Source organism: Monomorium pharaonis, chromosome 4, assembly GCF_013373865.1.
Source record: "Monomorium pharaonis isolate MP-MQ-018 chromosome 4, ASM1337386v2, whole genome shotgun sequence".
In the NCBI taxonomy this organism is placed as follows: Eukaryota; Metazoa; Arthropoda; class Insecta; order Hymenoptera; family Formicidae; genus Monomorium; species Monomorium pharaonis.
This window is the reverse complement of record NC_050470.1, coordinates 25,629,800-25,644,034: the sequence shown is the minus strand read 5'-3', so window position 1 is coordinate 25,644,034 and position 14,235 is coordinate 25,629,800. Positions and strand designations below refer to the sequence as shown.

Here is a 14,235-nt window from a genome sequence, read left to right as displayed (position 1 = left end):
TTTATTTTAATTATTCCGATATTTTATTAGTTAAATCTGTTTGCAAATCATCGATAATATATTTTTTCCAATAATTAATAAAACAAAATTACGTAATAACAATTCGCGCAAGCTTATTCATCTCTATATCAAACATGTACTATACTGAAAAATTATTACATCAAATTATTACCATTTCTCATATAACAGAAAAATCGCATTTAAAATACATCGTATGTGACAATTAATTAATTAATTTCACATATAATAAATGTTTCTGCGACATTACATGTATTCTCTGTACTACAATATATAATACAACAAATCCAATACTTTTGATGGCTAGTAATTCAATCATGTAATATTTTATATACTTTTTCAATCGACTTTTATAATTTGCGTGAAAGATAAATATAGAGAAATATATTATATTATATCATGATCATTACAATGTGTGACGTTTCGCTTTCAGTTGTATACAATATGCGACAACGTTCTACTAGTGTGCATTGAGCAATAATTTTATGTCAATACAAAATCGAAATACTTTGATTAACAATTTTAATTATTGAAGCATATAAGTATTCTCCATCTCCAATTAATTATCAATTCATTAGAATTCATTACCAGTGGAATGTTTGGTCAACCAACAAACATGTAAACTTCATAAACGCGTTCCTGAATCTCTAAACATAAAAGAAAAACTTGGAATATAAATCCATTTATAACAAGACGTATCATAAAGAATATATAAAAGAGAAAGAGAAAGAATTATGTTAAATTAATACTGTTAATTATATTTTAATATAACTAAAATATTATATATCGAACTAAAGTATCACATATCGAATAATACATTCTCTTTTAAAATTAAAAAAAAGTAAAACAAAATAATAACGTTGAATATCAAAATGGAAAATAAAGAAATAAATGCAAACGCATTGTTAATAAAATTTAGAAATAAAAAATCAAAAATAAAATTTTTTAATAATTCTTTTTCTTTTATATATATATATATATATATATATATATGTATATGTACGCATAGTTTAATTAAAAAATAATCTTACTTCACTTTTTTACAATTTTTTAAAACATTCTCGTTTCGTAAAAGTCGGTAATCTATAGAAATAACAAATGTTTATTTTTAAAAAAATGAAAAACGTGAGCCTTATATAACTATATCTTTATTCCATATAAAAAGAATTACCGATATATGACGTAATACTTGCGTAGTTAAACGGTGTCTTAGCGACAATGTCGCATTACAATTTTACCGAGTCATTCGAAATAACATTTTAATTAACGGCACGAGAAGATGGTGTTCCGGTGTGCATACTTCGCCACGCATTCCACTCTATGGAACGTCAGCGGTTCCGGAAGCCACTGAAGAGTGACGACTATGTTGCAAAGGGGTTGCTGAGGAGTTAAAGCAAAATCTTGGTACGGCTTAGAGCTTAATTACGCGCGCCGGGGTGCACGGAGGCGTTTAAACTGTTTGTGCATTCGCGTGATCAGAAGTTCGTTGCTCGTAACCTTGACCTAACATACCTTGCGATAGCTAATTGATGGAAATGATATTCCTAAATATGCAGAATACAGTAATATTATTAACTGCTGGTAAAATTGTATCATAAACTATTTATATCATTTATTTTGTTTCTATTATGCTTCAACAACACAAATTTATATTGCCTTAGCTCTTTTTAAGTTTAATCATTTTTCTCTAAAGCAATATTAATTTATTCTTCAAATTATCAGAAATATTAAATTTTTAATACAATAAAAATATAAACGTTTGAAGAAACACTCGAATTGGAAATATAAAACGTTTACGTTGCTCTTTGCATGGTCATTTTATGAATATTATTTGAATAAAATATTTTACAGAACGATAACTTTATTTATTTACGGTATATATATTCAAGTTTGTTTTGCCTGATTTCCATTTGTTAAGAATAAATAACTCACTACAATGCGTACAATATTTATCTGCTTTCAAGAGAGGAATAATTAGTTACGCTGATATTTCTATTGATTTAATTGTAATTATAATAGCTTCTTTATGTTTATTCATAATAGACACTTGACAAATAATATAATTAATTATGAACAAAGAATTAAAAATAATATTTCTTTAAAAAGTTTTGTTTTACCCACACATTTAATGTATCAGACAATATCTGATATACATAAAAAAAAAATTTAATTTTTCATTAAACTCCGTTATACATATTCGATCAGTATTAAACTCGATATTCTTCGACTTTGTACACGTAGCGGAAATAAATATTGAATTTTGTTATATAATGCTGTGTGTCTATTGTAATGCTGGGAGTTATGATACAGCAAGTTATCTCAATACTACAAAATACGTTTTGTAATAGTTTGAGAATTTGTTCTTCATTAATTATCTCCTAGTCATGTTCTATTGAATACTAAAAATTAAGTAAGCTATTATAAAGTGAATTAAATCGATAAACACATTCAAAAAGAAAGAATATTTTCAAATATTAATAGATTTTATTTTTGTTTCCATTTTTTAAACATTAAAAAATTTTAGTTTTATATAAATAAAGAGAGAGAGAAAGAGAGAGAGAGAGAGAGAGAGAGAGAGAGAGAGAAATATTTTAATATCTTAAAATTAAACCCTCCTTTTTTAAATAAATATATGTATATCATATAATATAAAAAATTAAAGCCTTCTCCGAGACATTATATATATCATATTATAGAATTGATTCATTGTGTTATGGAAATTCTATACAGATCAAGGAAAATAAGCCGTGAGAATTTTCTCAGTTAATATGAGTACATTATAATCAATCTCCTATTTTACATATTTCCTTTTTACGTTTCTCTTGCGTGTTCTCAAACACATGTCAAAAATTAGAATGTCTTATGAGATTGAATTTTACATTTCCCTCAAGACTATTCTCTTAGAAGTCCTTCAAATTCGACGGTGCAAGTTCGTTAAAGATTGATTTACATTCGAAGTTGTAAGCATAATACAGTCAGAGTTCGACTTCGTTGATAGACACTTCGACAGAGTAGAATAGATGGTTTCGATCTGAAGCTCTGAAATAGCAAGGAGCGCGCATTAATTATACGCAATCGGGAAGAAACTTAACCCAGCTTGACGAATGAGATTTGTCCAAGACACTTGTTGTCTAAAACTTCGAAACAATTGTTTATACTAAAAGTGATCGATATTCCTCGATGTAGACATCCAATTTTACACTCTGTGGATTCAACAAGCTGTCACAGCAATGTCAATACACAGCAATGTCAATTATTTCTTGTTGCAAGATCAATTGATTGATGAACAATTATTACTTATGAAGTCACGGTTAACCGACATTTAAAATAACATAAGGATTAAACTATATAAACTAATTTTCCATAAACGTTAATAATGTTATTGTAAATGTAAAATTGCAAAAAAAGCACACTGAGAAAATAATAATGTTAATCTGACAAAATTTGCCAACTAAATTAAAATTTTGTCAGTTTAAAAATTTATGCACTTAATTAAAATGCACAAATTTCAATTCAAGTATTTATATAGTTAATTGAAATATATAAATACTTAAATGGACAAAATTTAATTCAGTTGGAAAATTTAGTCAAATTAACAACATTTTTTTTCAGTGCGAAACATTATTACTAACACATCAAGCATTACATTTGTATATACATTTTGTATATATATTATAATTTATACAAATTTTTATATTAACATTTTTCATTTTGCATAAGTTATATTATTTTATATTATCCGTCTAATAATCCAAATTATTTTGATATTTATATCAAAATTTCGTTCTATTTCTGTATAATTTTTATACAGAATACATAATAAAATTATTAATAATAACTGACATCGCTGATATCAAATCGTTTATTCGAAATAGAATTCGACCTCTGTGTTACGTAAGAACGCATTACTGGCATCCTCATACAATTTTATACTAATGTTTCTTTTTGTATGTCACAAAAAGTCTATTAAAATATATTCTAATAGACTTGTGTGAAGTAGAATGCATTTTATAAAATGCATTCTACTTCCACAAACAAAGCAAGGTATATAAAATCCGTGTTAAGCAACATATCACATTGCTAACATAATAAACTTACATCACGATCAATCGTCAGTATTTCTACAATTCTTCATTACGTAACTTAGCAACTTTGCTACATCATGCTAGTTGATGTAGAAATACTACAAGAACTTTGAAATGTAGAAAGAACAACGTCACATTCAATAGACGCACAATCCTGAACGATCCACATTGCCAAGAATGTTACATCATGAATGAAACCGTGTGTAGCCGTGGGAACGCAAAAATTCTCGAGAAGAAAAAACTAATTTTCCGGTAGTCATTCTTTTTTTTTCCAACACGGGTCATGTCGAGGGTTCATTATTTCGTAATTCAGCACGGAGTGCCATCAATGCAAAGTGACCTGGAAATCTGTCATATTGTGCCAAAAGTATAAAATTTAAAAAAATTAACTTTTGAATAGATGTGGAAATGCATATAGAAAGATCTTTGAAATCGCCAATTTTTAATGTGACATCAAAATTCAAACTGTTGGATGCAATATGACAATTTGCAATGAACTGTAAACTATTAAATATTGACTGTAGGAAAAACTAATTATCCCAATCAATTCTGAAAACAATTACAAAAAACCACGTAAAATTGTTTTTTTTATTTACCTTCCTGGTCTAGTCATAGATTAAAATGAATTTGAATAACTAACAATTTTTATTTTTATTGTATATTATTTGCATAAATCATGATATAAAATAATATAAGCATAAAATAAATGATATAAAAAATTATACATATTTGTTTTGCAACTTTTTCCGAATCGATTAGCGTAATCAATTTCTCTCTACAATCAATATTTAATTTCTTAATAATAATTTCTTACAAAATTGATTTTTGCAATATCCTTTTTGTATCAAAATGTTTTTGTATGCTCAGATTATATTTCCAACAATTACTTTCTAATCTTATTTATTTAACCATGAATTTTTTTAATAGTTTAAAAAATCAAATTAAGCTCTATTTTATCTTCATACTGTCACCCCTGAAATCAATCAAAATATATCTTCCTTGAAAGCATATAACTTGAAAAAAAAAAGAATCTCGATGTCTCGTTCAAGATATTTAAATACATTTATTAAAATAGGACATTCTATATTATTTAATAAAAAAATCATAATAATAGAAGACAAAATACAAAAATTAATGCATAAGTCTATTAATAAAGATTTTCCAATAGTATCATTTTTTATAATAACACCTTTTCTAAAAAAAGTTGTGGATTCAAGAATAAATAGCCGGATAAGCGAAAATCAATACATTACAATTATTTAATATTTAAATTTCATAATCATACTGCAAACCTTGTTTCTCTTATTCAAACAGATAAAAGGGATCATGCAAACCCTTGGAAAAGTGAGAAATTCTCAACTAAAAAAATATTTCACGAAAGTAAGTTGAGAATATAAATTGTAGGTTAAGGGTATCAATTATATCATTATACTCTTTCTACTTCCATTAAATACAAACTACTTTATCGACATATTTGTAGAAAAGAACGTTCAAATGTCCATTAAAAAAAAAAAAAAAACAGCTTTTGACCTTGCATGAGTATTTCAAACTTGGTTTTCGGTCACTTTCCGGAGTGCCCTCCTCGGTGCGATGCCGTGGAAACACGCGGTGGGCTCGTATGCGCGCCGGGCAGCTGACCTGCGGCATCGATTACAACACGCGACGGAGCGCGCGCTCGCCAAGAGTAGAGTATCCCCTCCTCTCGTGGAGCGTTTCGCCAGACGGCAGACCGACCGGGCAGACACGACGCGAATCACACGGGCATGCGCACGTCAAACGAGACGCAGCTGTTACGTCGTGCGTACTCCTAGAGGCCCGTGACGAAAAATCTCTCGCGTCACCGCCGTTCTCGCCGTCTTCAACGGAGGTCTGTGACGATTCCCGCCTCCCGCGAACGCCTCGCCGAGATAACGAGAACGAGAGTGCCGCCGGGAGGGGGAGGGGGCGGATGTCGCCGATAACGCGACGTAACGCGGAGGAGCCCGGGGCGCGCGAGCAGACGGCGACGACGGCGGCGACGGAGGCGGTTTTGTGACAGTGCGTACTCACGGTTTGTCAGGCTGCGATCTGCGAACCTTCTGCTCCGCCTTCTGAATGTCCTCCGCCCTCGTGGCGCTCTTCGTCCTGCGCGATCGCACCCGAGAGTGGTGCTCGTGTTCGTTCTCGTGCTCGTACTCGGCCGTCATGTTGTCGTCGTTCGCGTCGTCGTCGTCGTTTCGACCGGTGCGATGACGCAGAGTATACAAATACACGTATTATGGGCCTGAACACACACGGCGCGCCACGGGTCACGCTCGTCAGCGCGCCAAAAGGAAAGAGAGAGAAAGGGAAAGAGGGGGAAAGGGAGAGAGAAAGAGAGTGTGTGTAACACGCGCGAGAGCGAAAGTGCCGGCACACGTCCCGGACGTACGGAGACTCGCACCCGCGGCGACGGCGACGACGACTAGTATCGACAACGAGGAAGCGACTCCACCTCGCGAGTCTCGCGACGTGTGTAATGAACGTGTCCGCCGAACGATGTGCGAGCGACGTGAAGTTATCTCCGCGCGACCTTCACGTCATACGATCGTCGCGCTACTCGCGCTCTCAATGTAGTCGCGACGACACTGCCGAAGAAGTATCGTGGTTCTCTCTCTCTCTCTCTTTCTCTTTCTCTCACTCTTCCCCCCTCCTATCCTCTCCATTTAGATGGCTGTTTATCTATTTTTCGTTTTCCGACGGATAACGCACGTCGCCGGCGAACTCGGGTACGATCGGTACCCGGCATCAGTCCACGTGTGCCTTAAGGAACATGTATGAGTCACGTGCACGTACACTTGCTCTTTGAAACATTCCGAGAGTTCGCATAAATTTAACAATGTTATAAAACTCGTATCGGACTACGCGACTCGAGATTGAGAATTACGAATTGAAGATTAATATTTGATAATTTTAACTTTAATCCATTTCTAAAATTGAATTCTTTCGAGTTTTAGGAAGTGAATAATTTGAATTATTTTGAAAAATTACTATGACTTTATATAATTATGTAATTATCGTAAAAATTAATTATTTAATTAAAAAATTATAATTTTTCTCTCCAATTCGTGATTCTTAATCTCTCCAATGTGTGAACGCAGAAAAATATAAATTCTATTTAAAAAATTTCTTCTAGTAACAATTATTTTTAATAAAGAATATTTTTTTTATAATTGTAAAATATAATCATCACAAATTAAAAAATTTATTATCATATACCGAAAAACAACTCTTTAAACCCTTGAAAAATATCGTAAAATTCGAAGAAAAAAATGATAATCAATTTTTTGTTTTAGTTTTATATTTTTGATTACTCAAATTCAGAATAAATTTGCTTATAATAAACAATATTATAAGATTTGCAGATATATGTAAACTTATGAAAAAAAATACATGAAATAAGTAATATTTAATTCACAAATATGCATTTTTTATGTACTTATACATGGAAGTTTATTTTAAGTAAATAATGAGTATATTTTAAAACTATTATTAAAAAAATATTCTTCGTAAAAATAATCATTACTTAAAAAAGAAAACTAAAAATTGAATAATTACTTTTCTTAAGACGAGCATAATATTTCTCTGCGTGTAGCCTGAATTACAGTTTATTACAATTCGATCCAACTCTTATTTTATATTCATCTTAATAGCGCTTTTGTCCTTGTTAGACATAAATAAAAAATTGCTACGCATAACTTTACAAACGTTGAAACATGATACTATTCTGATCACTGATTATATTCTTGTTGTTATGATAGAATTATTTTTCTTGCGTATATGCGATTATTAAACGAATTCTTAATATCTTTCTGAATAAACCTAGCATCTTCATATAATATATACTTATAAATTGCTAAAAGAATTCTAAACTGAAACTGTCAAAAAACAAAACTTTTCATCCTTGTTTGTTTAGTAAGAATGTCATTTCCATATCATGTATTACGATGAAAACAAAGTAGATTTTAATTTCATCGACGCATCATTCGACGCCTGTTATATATTCCGATCCAATTACGACGAAAGTAGATGGTAGGTCGTCGGTTATTCCTAAATCAAACATTTGATAGTGACACATCCCAAGCGATAAGGTCCCATCGATGGCGAGGTAATCACCGTGTCGTCACTTCCATTAAGATTTCAGATAGCGTAGCGCTGTCACCTCGCCACGGAACTTCGATTTCGACCAACTTCTAGTTCCGGATCTCCCAAAGTTCGGGGCAAATAAGGTCCGTATCCGGGCGCGTGAGACAATTTCGCAAATGTTCGCTAGAATCGGTCGCCGGAAGGTTGAAAGGTACCGTCAAGCCAAACGAGACGAGGTACGTCGAGCTAATTAAAGTACACATGGCGCAGGGCGCTGAGACCCATAAAGATCCTTGGAAAATGTATGAGGGATCTACCCTCGTAGATTGCGGGCTTACCGTGCGGTGACGCGTATGAGTTTCCACGGTCCGTTTATATGGGGACGTGATGTGCTGCGAACTGTTTAGGCTGATTTTCCCTCGAAGCGGATCGAAATCCTTCATCCTTGAGGACTGTATACACACGGGACACGCCGTGAATTAATTTCACGTTATGTCTCACTAACTTTAGCGCAAATTCCTAAATTTTCTGCTCTATTGACGCTGCCATAAATTTGTAGTAATAATAATTAACGAAAAAGATAAAACGTATAATTATTAATAACACTAACTTATTAATATAATACTTTCGTCGTATTAACAAAATTGTGAAAAGAATGTGTATACTCTACAGCGTAAAAATTTCATTCATCCTTATACAAAACGTATTACAGAAATTGATCGGTATATTAATTTAAACTCAATTGACTTCAGATATTTTCGCGTTTCCTGGCTTGTTAGTTCCAATCCAGTTGCAAAGCAAATACTAATCTTGCAGAGAACTTTAGTATTCCATCGACCGCAGAGTAGCGAGCAAACATTCGCCCGATGGTAAACTACTTGACGTAATCCTCATGTACGGAAAAACAGAATAGTCGCATATTTACCCACACACCCTTGGTAAATTTACCCAAAGACTCGCAGCTGAAAATCGCATTTGTATAAAACCTCGGAAGAGGCGAATTGGCACGTACCGGCAGTTCAATCTAGCTTTCCACTTCGTACCACTGACGCGGTCATCAAAGTTCAAGATTATTGTAAAATGTTAACTACTGTGAATGCGAGAGCCACTTTCCTTCTCGTAAGTGTTCGCCGTATCCAAAGGCCGTTTCCATTTCAGACCACGCGCTCAGCGAGCTCTGATCTTTACCCCCTACTATCAACAGTTCTTAATATCAAATCGTTACTTTGTTACAGTCTGATAGAGATAAGAAACGCATTTAAAGCATACTAATTAAAATGTCTAATTTAAATCACATCTTTATCGCGACTTTGAATCTCTTCATCTTTCCGTTTCGAGTAAATATTTTTGTCTAAATTTACCCGTTATTTCTAAAATATAATACTGGGAAGGATGGATTTTTCTTTCATTTAAAAGATACATAAAAGTGACGCAACAAAATTACATTATCCTCTGCGATTGCACATTTAAGTTTCTGCCTATTACAATTTTGACGCTTTTCACCCGGATGTAACTGCGTTAATCCTTTTGTCGATAATATAGCTTCACGAATTAAATCTCGCAAAATTGGGACGACAGTGTATGTTCGGACAACACGTTCCGCAGGAATTTCGCAAACAATCCCAGCGCGGACGAGGAGTCGCTCCCGGCCTGAAGCGGAGTAACCGGAAGCGGACGGCAGATGCACATAGCAACGCTGCATCCGTCCCAGCGCGAACTCGCGCATTCCGCGCTCGCGCGGTCGTTAGGAGCGCAGTAGAGAAAATGCAGCGGGAGGAAAGGCGTGCAACTCCCTTTACGGTCAACCGCAGGTATTACCTGATACTACGGCGGGCACGTTATGCCACATACGCAGTTACACGTCGCCTCGTAGACGTCTAGCCAACGCCGAAAGTTCGGGCGATTCGGGAGCATCGCTCTCTTTCTCATTTACCGCCGCACACTCACACCCTTTTAACAGGTGTTGTAAGGCGCCCGTGAAACGGCGCGTACTTCTCTAACTGGCGGAGGTTTCATCGGAATTCATCATTTACGGCTAAATTTTCGAGCAGCGCGATCATATACGCTCGCCGTTTTACGTGTCGCGCGAAACTGCCAAAGGTTTTATTATCCAGCAATGAAATTCTCTCGGTAACGACTCTCGAATTGGAATTATCTGTTCTGAGATGTAAGGCAGACCGCGAAGAGAAAGAATCTAACGTTAATAGAGTTTATTTTATTAACGAAGTAGTATTTAAACCGAACGTCACAATTTATGCAGCAATTTGAAACGTGTTCTACATTTTTCACGTCAAATTACTTACATTTCTTCAATGCTAATTACATCAAAGCATTAATTACATAATTCTATGACTCTTCAAATTTCGCGGAACATTGTTAAAATCGCAGTTCGCGTGAAAAAAAACATCTAAAATTGTACTATTAAATTTTAGATCAATATCTGTGAATTTAACTTTGCATAGCGGCAAACAATTAATTTAACTGTTGATATGATCGATAACAGATATATAAATAAAATAAGAGGGCTTATATCGCCTTCTTATTAAGCCTATGAAGCATAAATTATTACATTACATCTTTATAATTTTATCATAAAAAATAACAGACTAATTATAACAGGATATATTTCTATTCATTAAACGAATCTGGATTATCAATCTTTATTTCTGTAAATAATTTCAAAAAAAGTTGAACTGTATACTGTATACCATAAAGAATCGCGTACACAGTTTATAAAATTACTTACTTTTAGTTTTGTCTGATGATAGATGCAGTTTGAACGCGGGGCATTTAATAATACACAACGATTGTTGTCTGGGCAAACGCGCGCGGGGAATGTACTTCGCTCTTAAAATATAACGTAATATATTCCGTGAGAAAAAATGGCGAGCGTCCATCAATGTCTAGCGACTTTTGCAGAACATCGAGTCGCATTCCTTATTGTCTCGCGGTCGTGTGTCAGTCGTCTCCGGAAGAGACGAGCGACTGAACTTTAACAGTCGGCTCCGGGAGTAAGCTCGGAAACTTTCGCAATATTGGTCGAACCGCCACCACCAGGGGGATTATTGCCCCCTCTTGTCCTGTAAACCACCCCCGAGGCGGATTCAGTCACCGGGATCCGCACTTCGTATTCAGGCACCGCACACCCGAACGACGTGGTATCATCGTCGCCTTGCTCGCAGCGGGGACATTCTCGAGATCACGAGGTGCGATTAGTACGACGATTAAACTATCATAATCACGAGCGCGCGGAAATACCGTGCGATTTTCGTTATTACGCCCCGCTATCTATTACGGTCTCATTATGGCCCGTTTCGCAAAGTAGTGACGGCGGATATTGCCGGGCGTTAACACTTGGAAATTATACGATAAACATGTCCGATACGTGCTTTTTCGCAGATGAGACCGTGAAAAACCGCTCGATAAACCGATCACGATTGGGCGTCGCACACCTGCACTAGGCTGGCTAATTTATTTAGGAGCCTAAAAGGGGAGAGACAAGTTTCGCCGTCGCCATTGTATCGGCAGGTTTTCACCACTTTGAAATATTACTGGCACGCCGGTGGGCAGTCCGGCCCCTTTGGGCGAGCTGCTCCCGCGGGCTCGAATTAATTTCACAGGGAAACGGACGGCGGCATATACGTTCGAGTTAGGACGGCCCAGACATCCTAGTTTATCGGGACACGTCGCCGACCGGTCCCATTATTTACCGTCGTGCGGATACTTCGCCTACTTGAAACGGGGCTTAATTAATGAATGGCACATCGAGGACCAGCAAACTCGAACTCCCCGTGGATTTGTTTACGTGTGTCCTATCGGCTTTTTGTCGCCGAAGGGACAAAGAGAGGGAGAGAGAGAGAGAGAGAGAGAAAGAGAGAGAGAGAGAGAAAGAGAGAGAACGTCTCTCATTTTCGTTGATAAAGGTTTGCATAGAATGTTGTATACATTGCCGTTATAAATCGCGCGATGCAACGGTTCTTTAGTGCCGCGCAGCGAGATAATGACGTTATATTGCCTTCGCCGGGAGTTTACGAAACTGTCGCGGTGTCTCTCTGCCGAACTTTTCGCATCGATACGAATTGCGATCGCCGACACACCGGTGAATAAAATTCCAGCCCGGCGTCGGTTTATTACGCGCCGGAGCATCATCATTCCCGCCCGATGCATTCTTTTGTCACTTCACACGGAAATTTCTATAAAGATCCGCCATTGCGAAATTATTGGCAAATTTGATGCATATGCACCCGTGTTATTAACGCTTTAAGAAACTTGCTTTAAACGCGCCCATGAAGGTTATTGCTTTTAAAATGTCGCATGCGCCGCGCATAAAAGGCGAAAGCAATGTGGCGTACCCGCGTGTTGGTGCACACGTATTTTCAAGTGGTTCGGTACACGGGCGTATTCTTTATTAATGCCCCACTTGAAACTTTTTGATAGCTGAATTCAGAAAATACCTCACAAGAATGCTTTAGATACTTCGAAATAGACTATTACACGACACTTTTTGCAACTCTTTGCCTCCCGAATAATTTTTATCAAGTTTCAGGACTTTTTATGACTATAACTTCTAAACAACCTCAAAGTAGAAAACAGGATAAACTTTACTTTTACATATTTTTCAATTTTGAGAAAGTATAACGTATCTCTTAACCAATTTCCAATGTATTTAACTCATTTCTCTAATTTACTTATTAATGAAGTCGAGAGAAATATTTTATAGTATTGTAAGAACACAAATGCTTCAAATTCGACTTGTAAACTATCGGGAAATAGTTTAGACAGGGACGTTGCTTGAAATCCGCTCTCAGTGTAGCTTACCGCGATCTATATTCAGGTCAAGACCTAAAAATCAGTCAACGACGCAAACTAATCTATCGTCAGACGGTAGCAGAAGGAAATCGGCCGTTTGCAAGCCCGGTGCAGGCTTACGGATTGCACCGAGGGTTAAGGGGTTTGCTCCGGAGTCTGGGAGCCAAGGAGGGTGCGGTCGCTTGCAGCTTGATCCTTCCTAAGCCGAGGCTAAGAGGCTATTAGTTAGCTCTGCTAGCTGCGACATAACCCGTAAGACTAACACGGTACTTACACCTTCCCGCCTCGTCGGGATCGCGGGATATTCAGCCAGCCAGGCTCTTTGCGTATGTTTGCATGGCGGTTGTCTACGCTGATGGTGACTCCTGAACACGATTAATAGTAAGGAATGAATATCAAACAAGCTAACCGCACCTCCGTTCCCACGCTCCATCCGGTGTATGAAATTCCATTTAAGTCGGGATAATAAAATATGCATAGTACAATGTAAATAATAAATGTACGCTAACTGCGCGCGAATTGCGGAATATGTAGACAAATAAAACATGTAAGTATAGTGTTACAAGAATAACGTGTATATAATTTTCTTTATCATAATATGTATCATATATACGCAACTCTTTTGTGTTATAACTTATGACGGTACATAAACACATTACGTTTTATAAAGAAAATTATATATTCTCGTTAAAATATTAAATTTCTAAGAGAGAAAGAAAAAGAGACAAAGAGATGATAACAATTTAAAAATTATTCACAAAAGTTCTCTCCAAAATAAAGTAATTTCTATTTTTTGAAGATTAATGATTCTGTTTTACCTTGCAAAGTTATTTAATTTCAGTTTATATTTATTTAAAGAGCGCATACTCTCAAGGAAAATAAAACAAAAAAGTGACCGTAATGGTAAGCTAGGATATATTCTGTATGCATAATTTATTTTATCTAATGAAGAGTATATTATAATAGACACCTCCATTAATCTAATGACAGCCGCCTGTGGTAGAATATTTTATTTCGTCGGGAGGGTTGACGAAAAATGCGTAATTTTGTGGGACGGGAGCAGTGTTGTGGAAACGCGTGTGCACGTTTTGCAAATTCGATCCGTCGTTTCAAAGTAAAACTCAAATGACTCGTAATAAAAAACGGAAATGGGTCGCCTGTATGCGCGAATGGTTGCGTAGTAATTAAATTAATGGGTAGCCGTAGCCGGTGGCAATGG

The 14,235-nt window shown here is 35.7% G+C and overlaps 1 protein-coding gene across 1 annotated transcript in view; it reads right to left on the bottom strand.

Moving 5' to 3' along the window:
- Positions 1–7,417, bottom strand: part of LOC105833565 (diacylglycerol O-acyltransferase 1) — a 94,247-nt gene extending 86,830 nt beyond the window's left edge. The window contains exon 1 of the mRNA XM_012675397.3: positions 6,153–7,417. Within this exon, the coding sequence (XP_012530851.1) occupies positions 6,153–6,289 (137 nt within the window). The 5' untranslated portion in view covers positions 6,290–7,417. The remainder of the gene's footprint in view (positions 1–6,152) is intronic.
- Between the last annotated feature and the right edge of the window lie 6,818 nt (positions 7,418–14,235).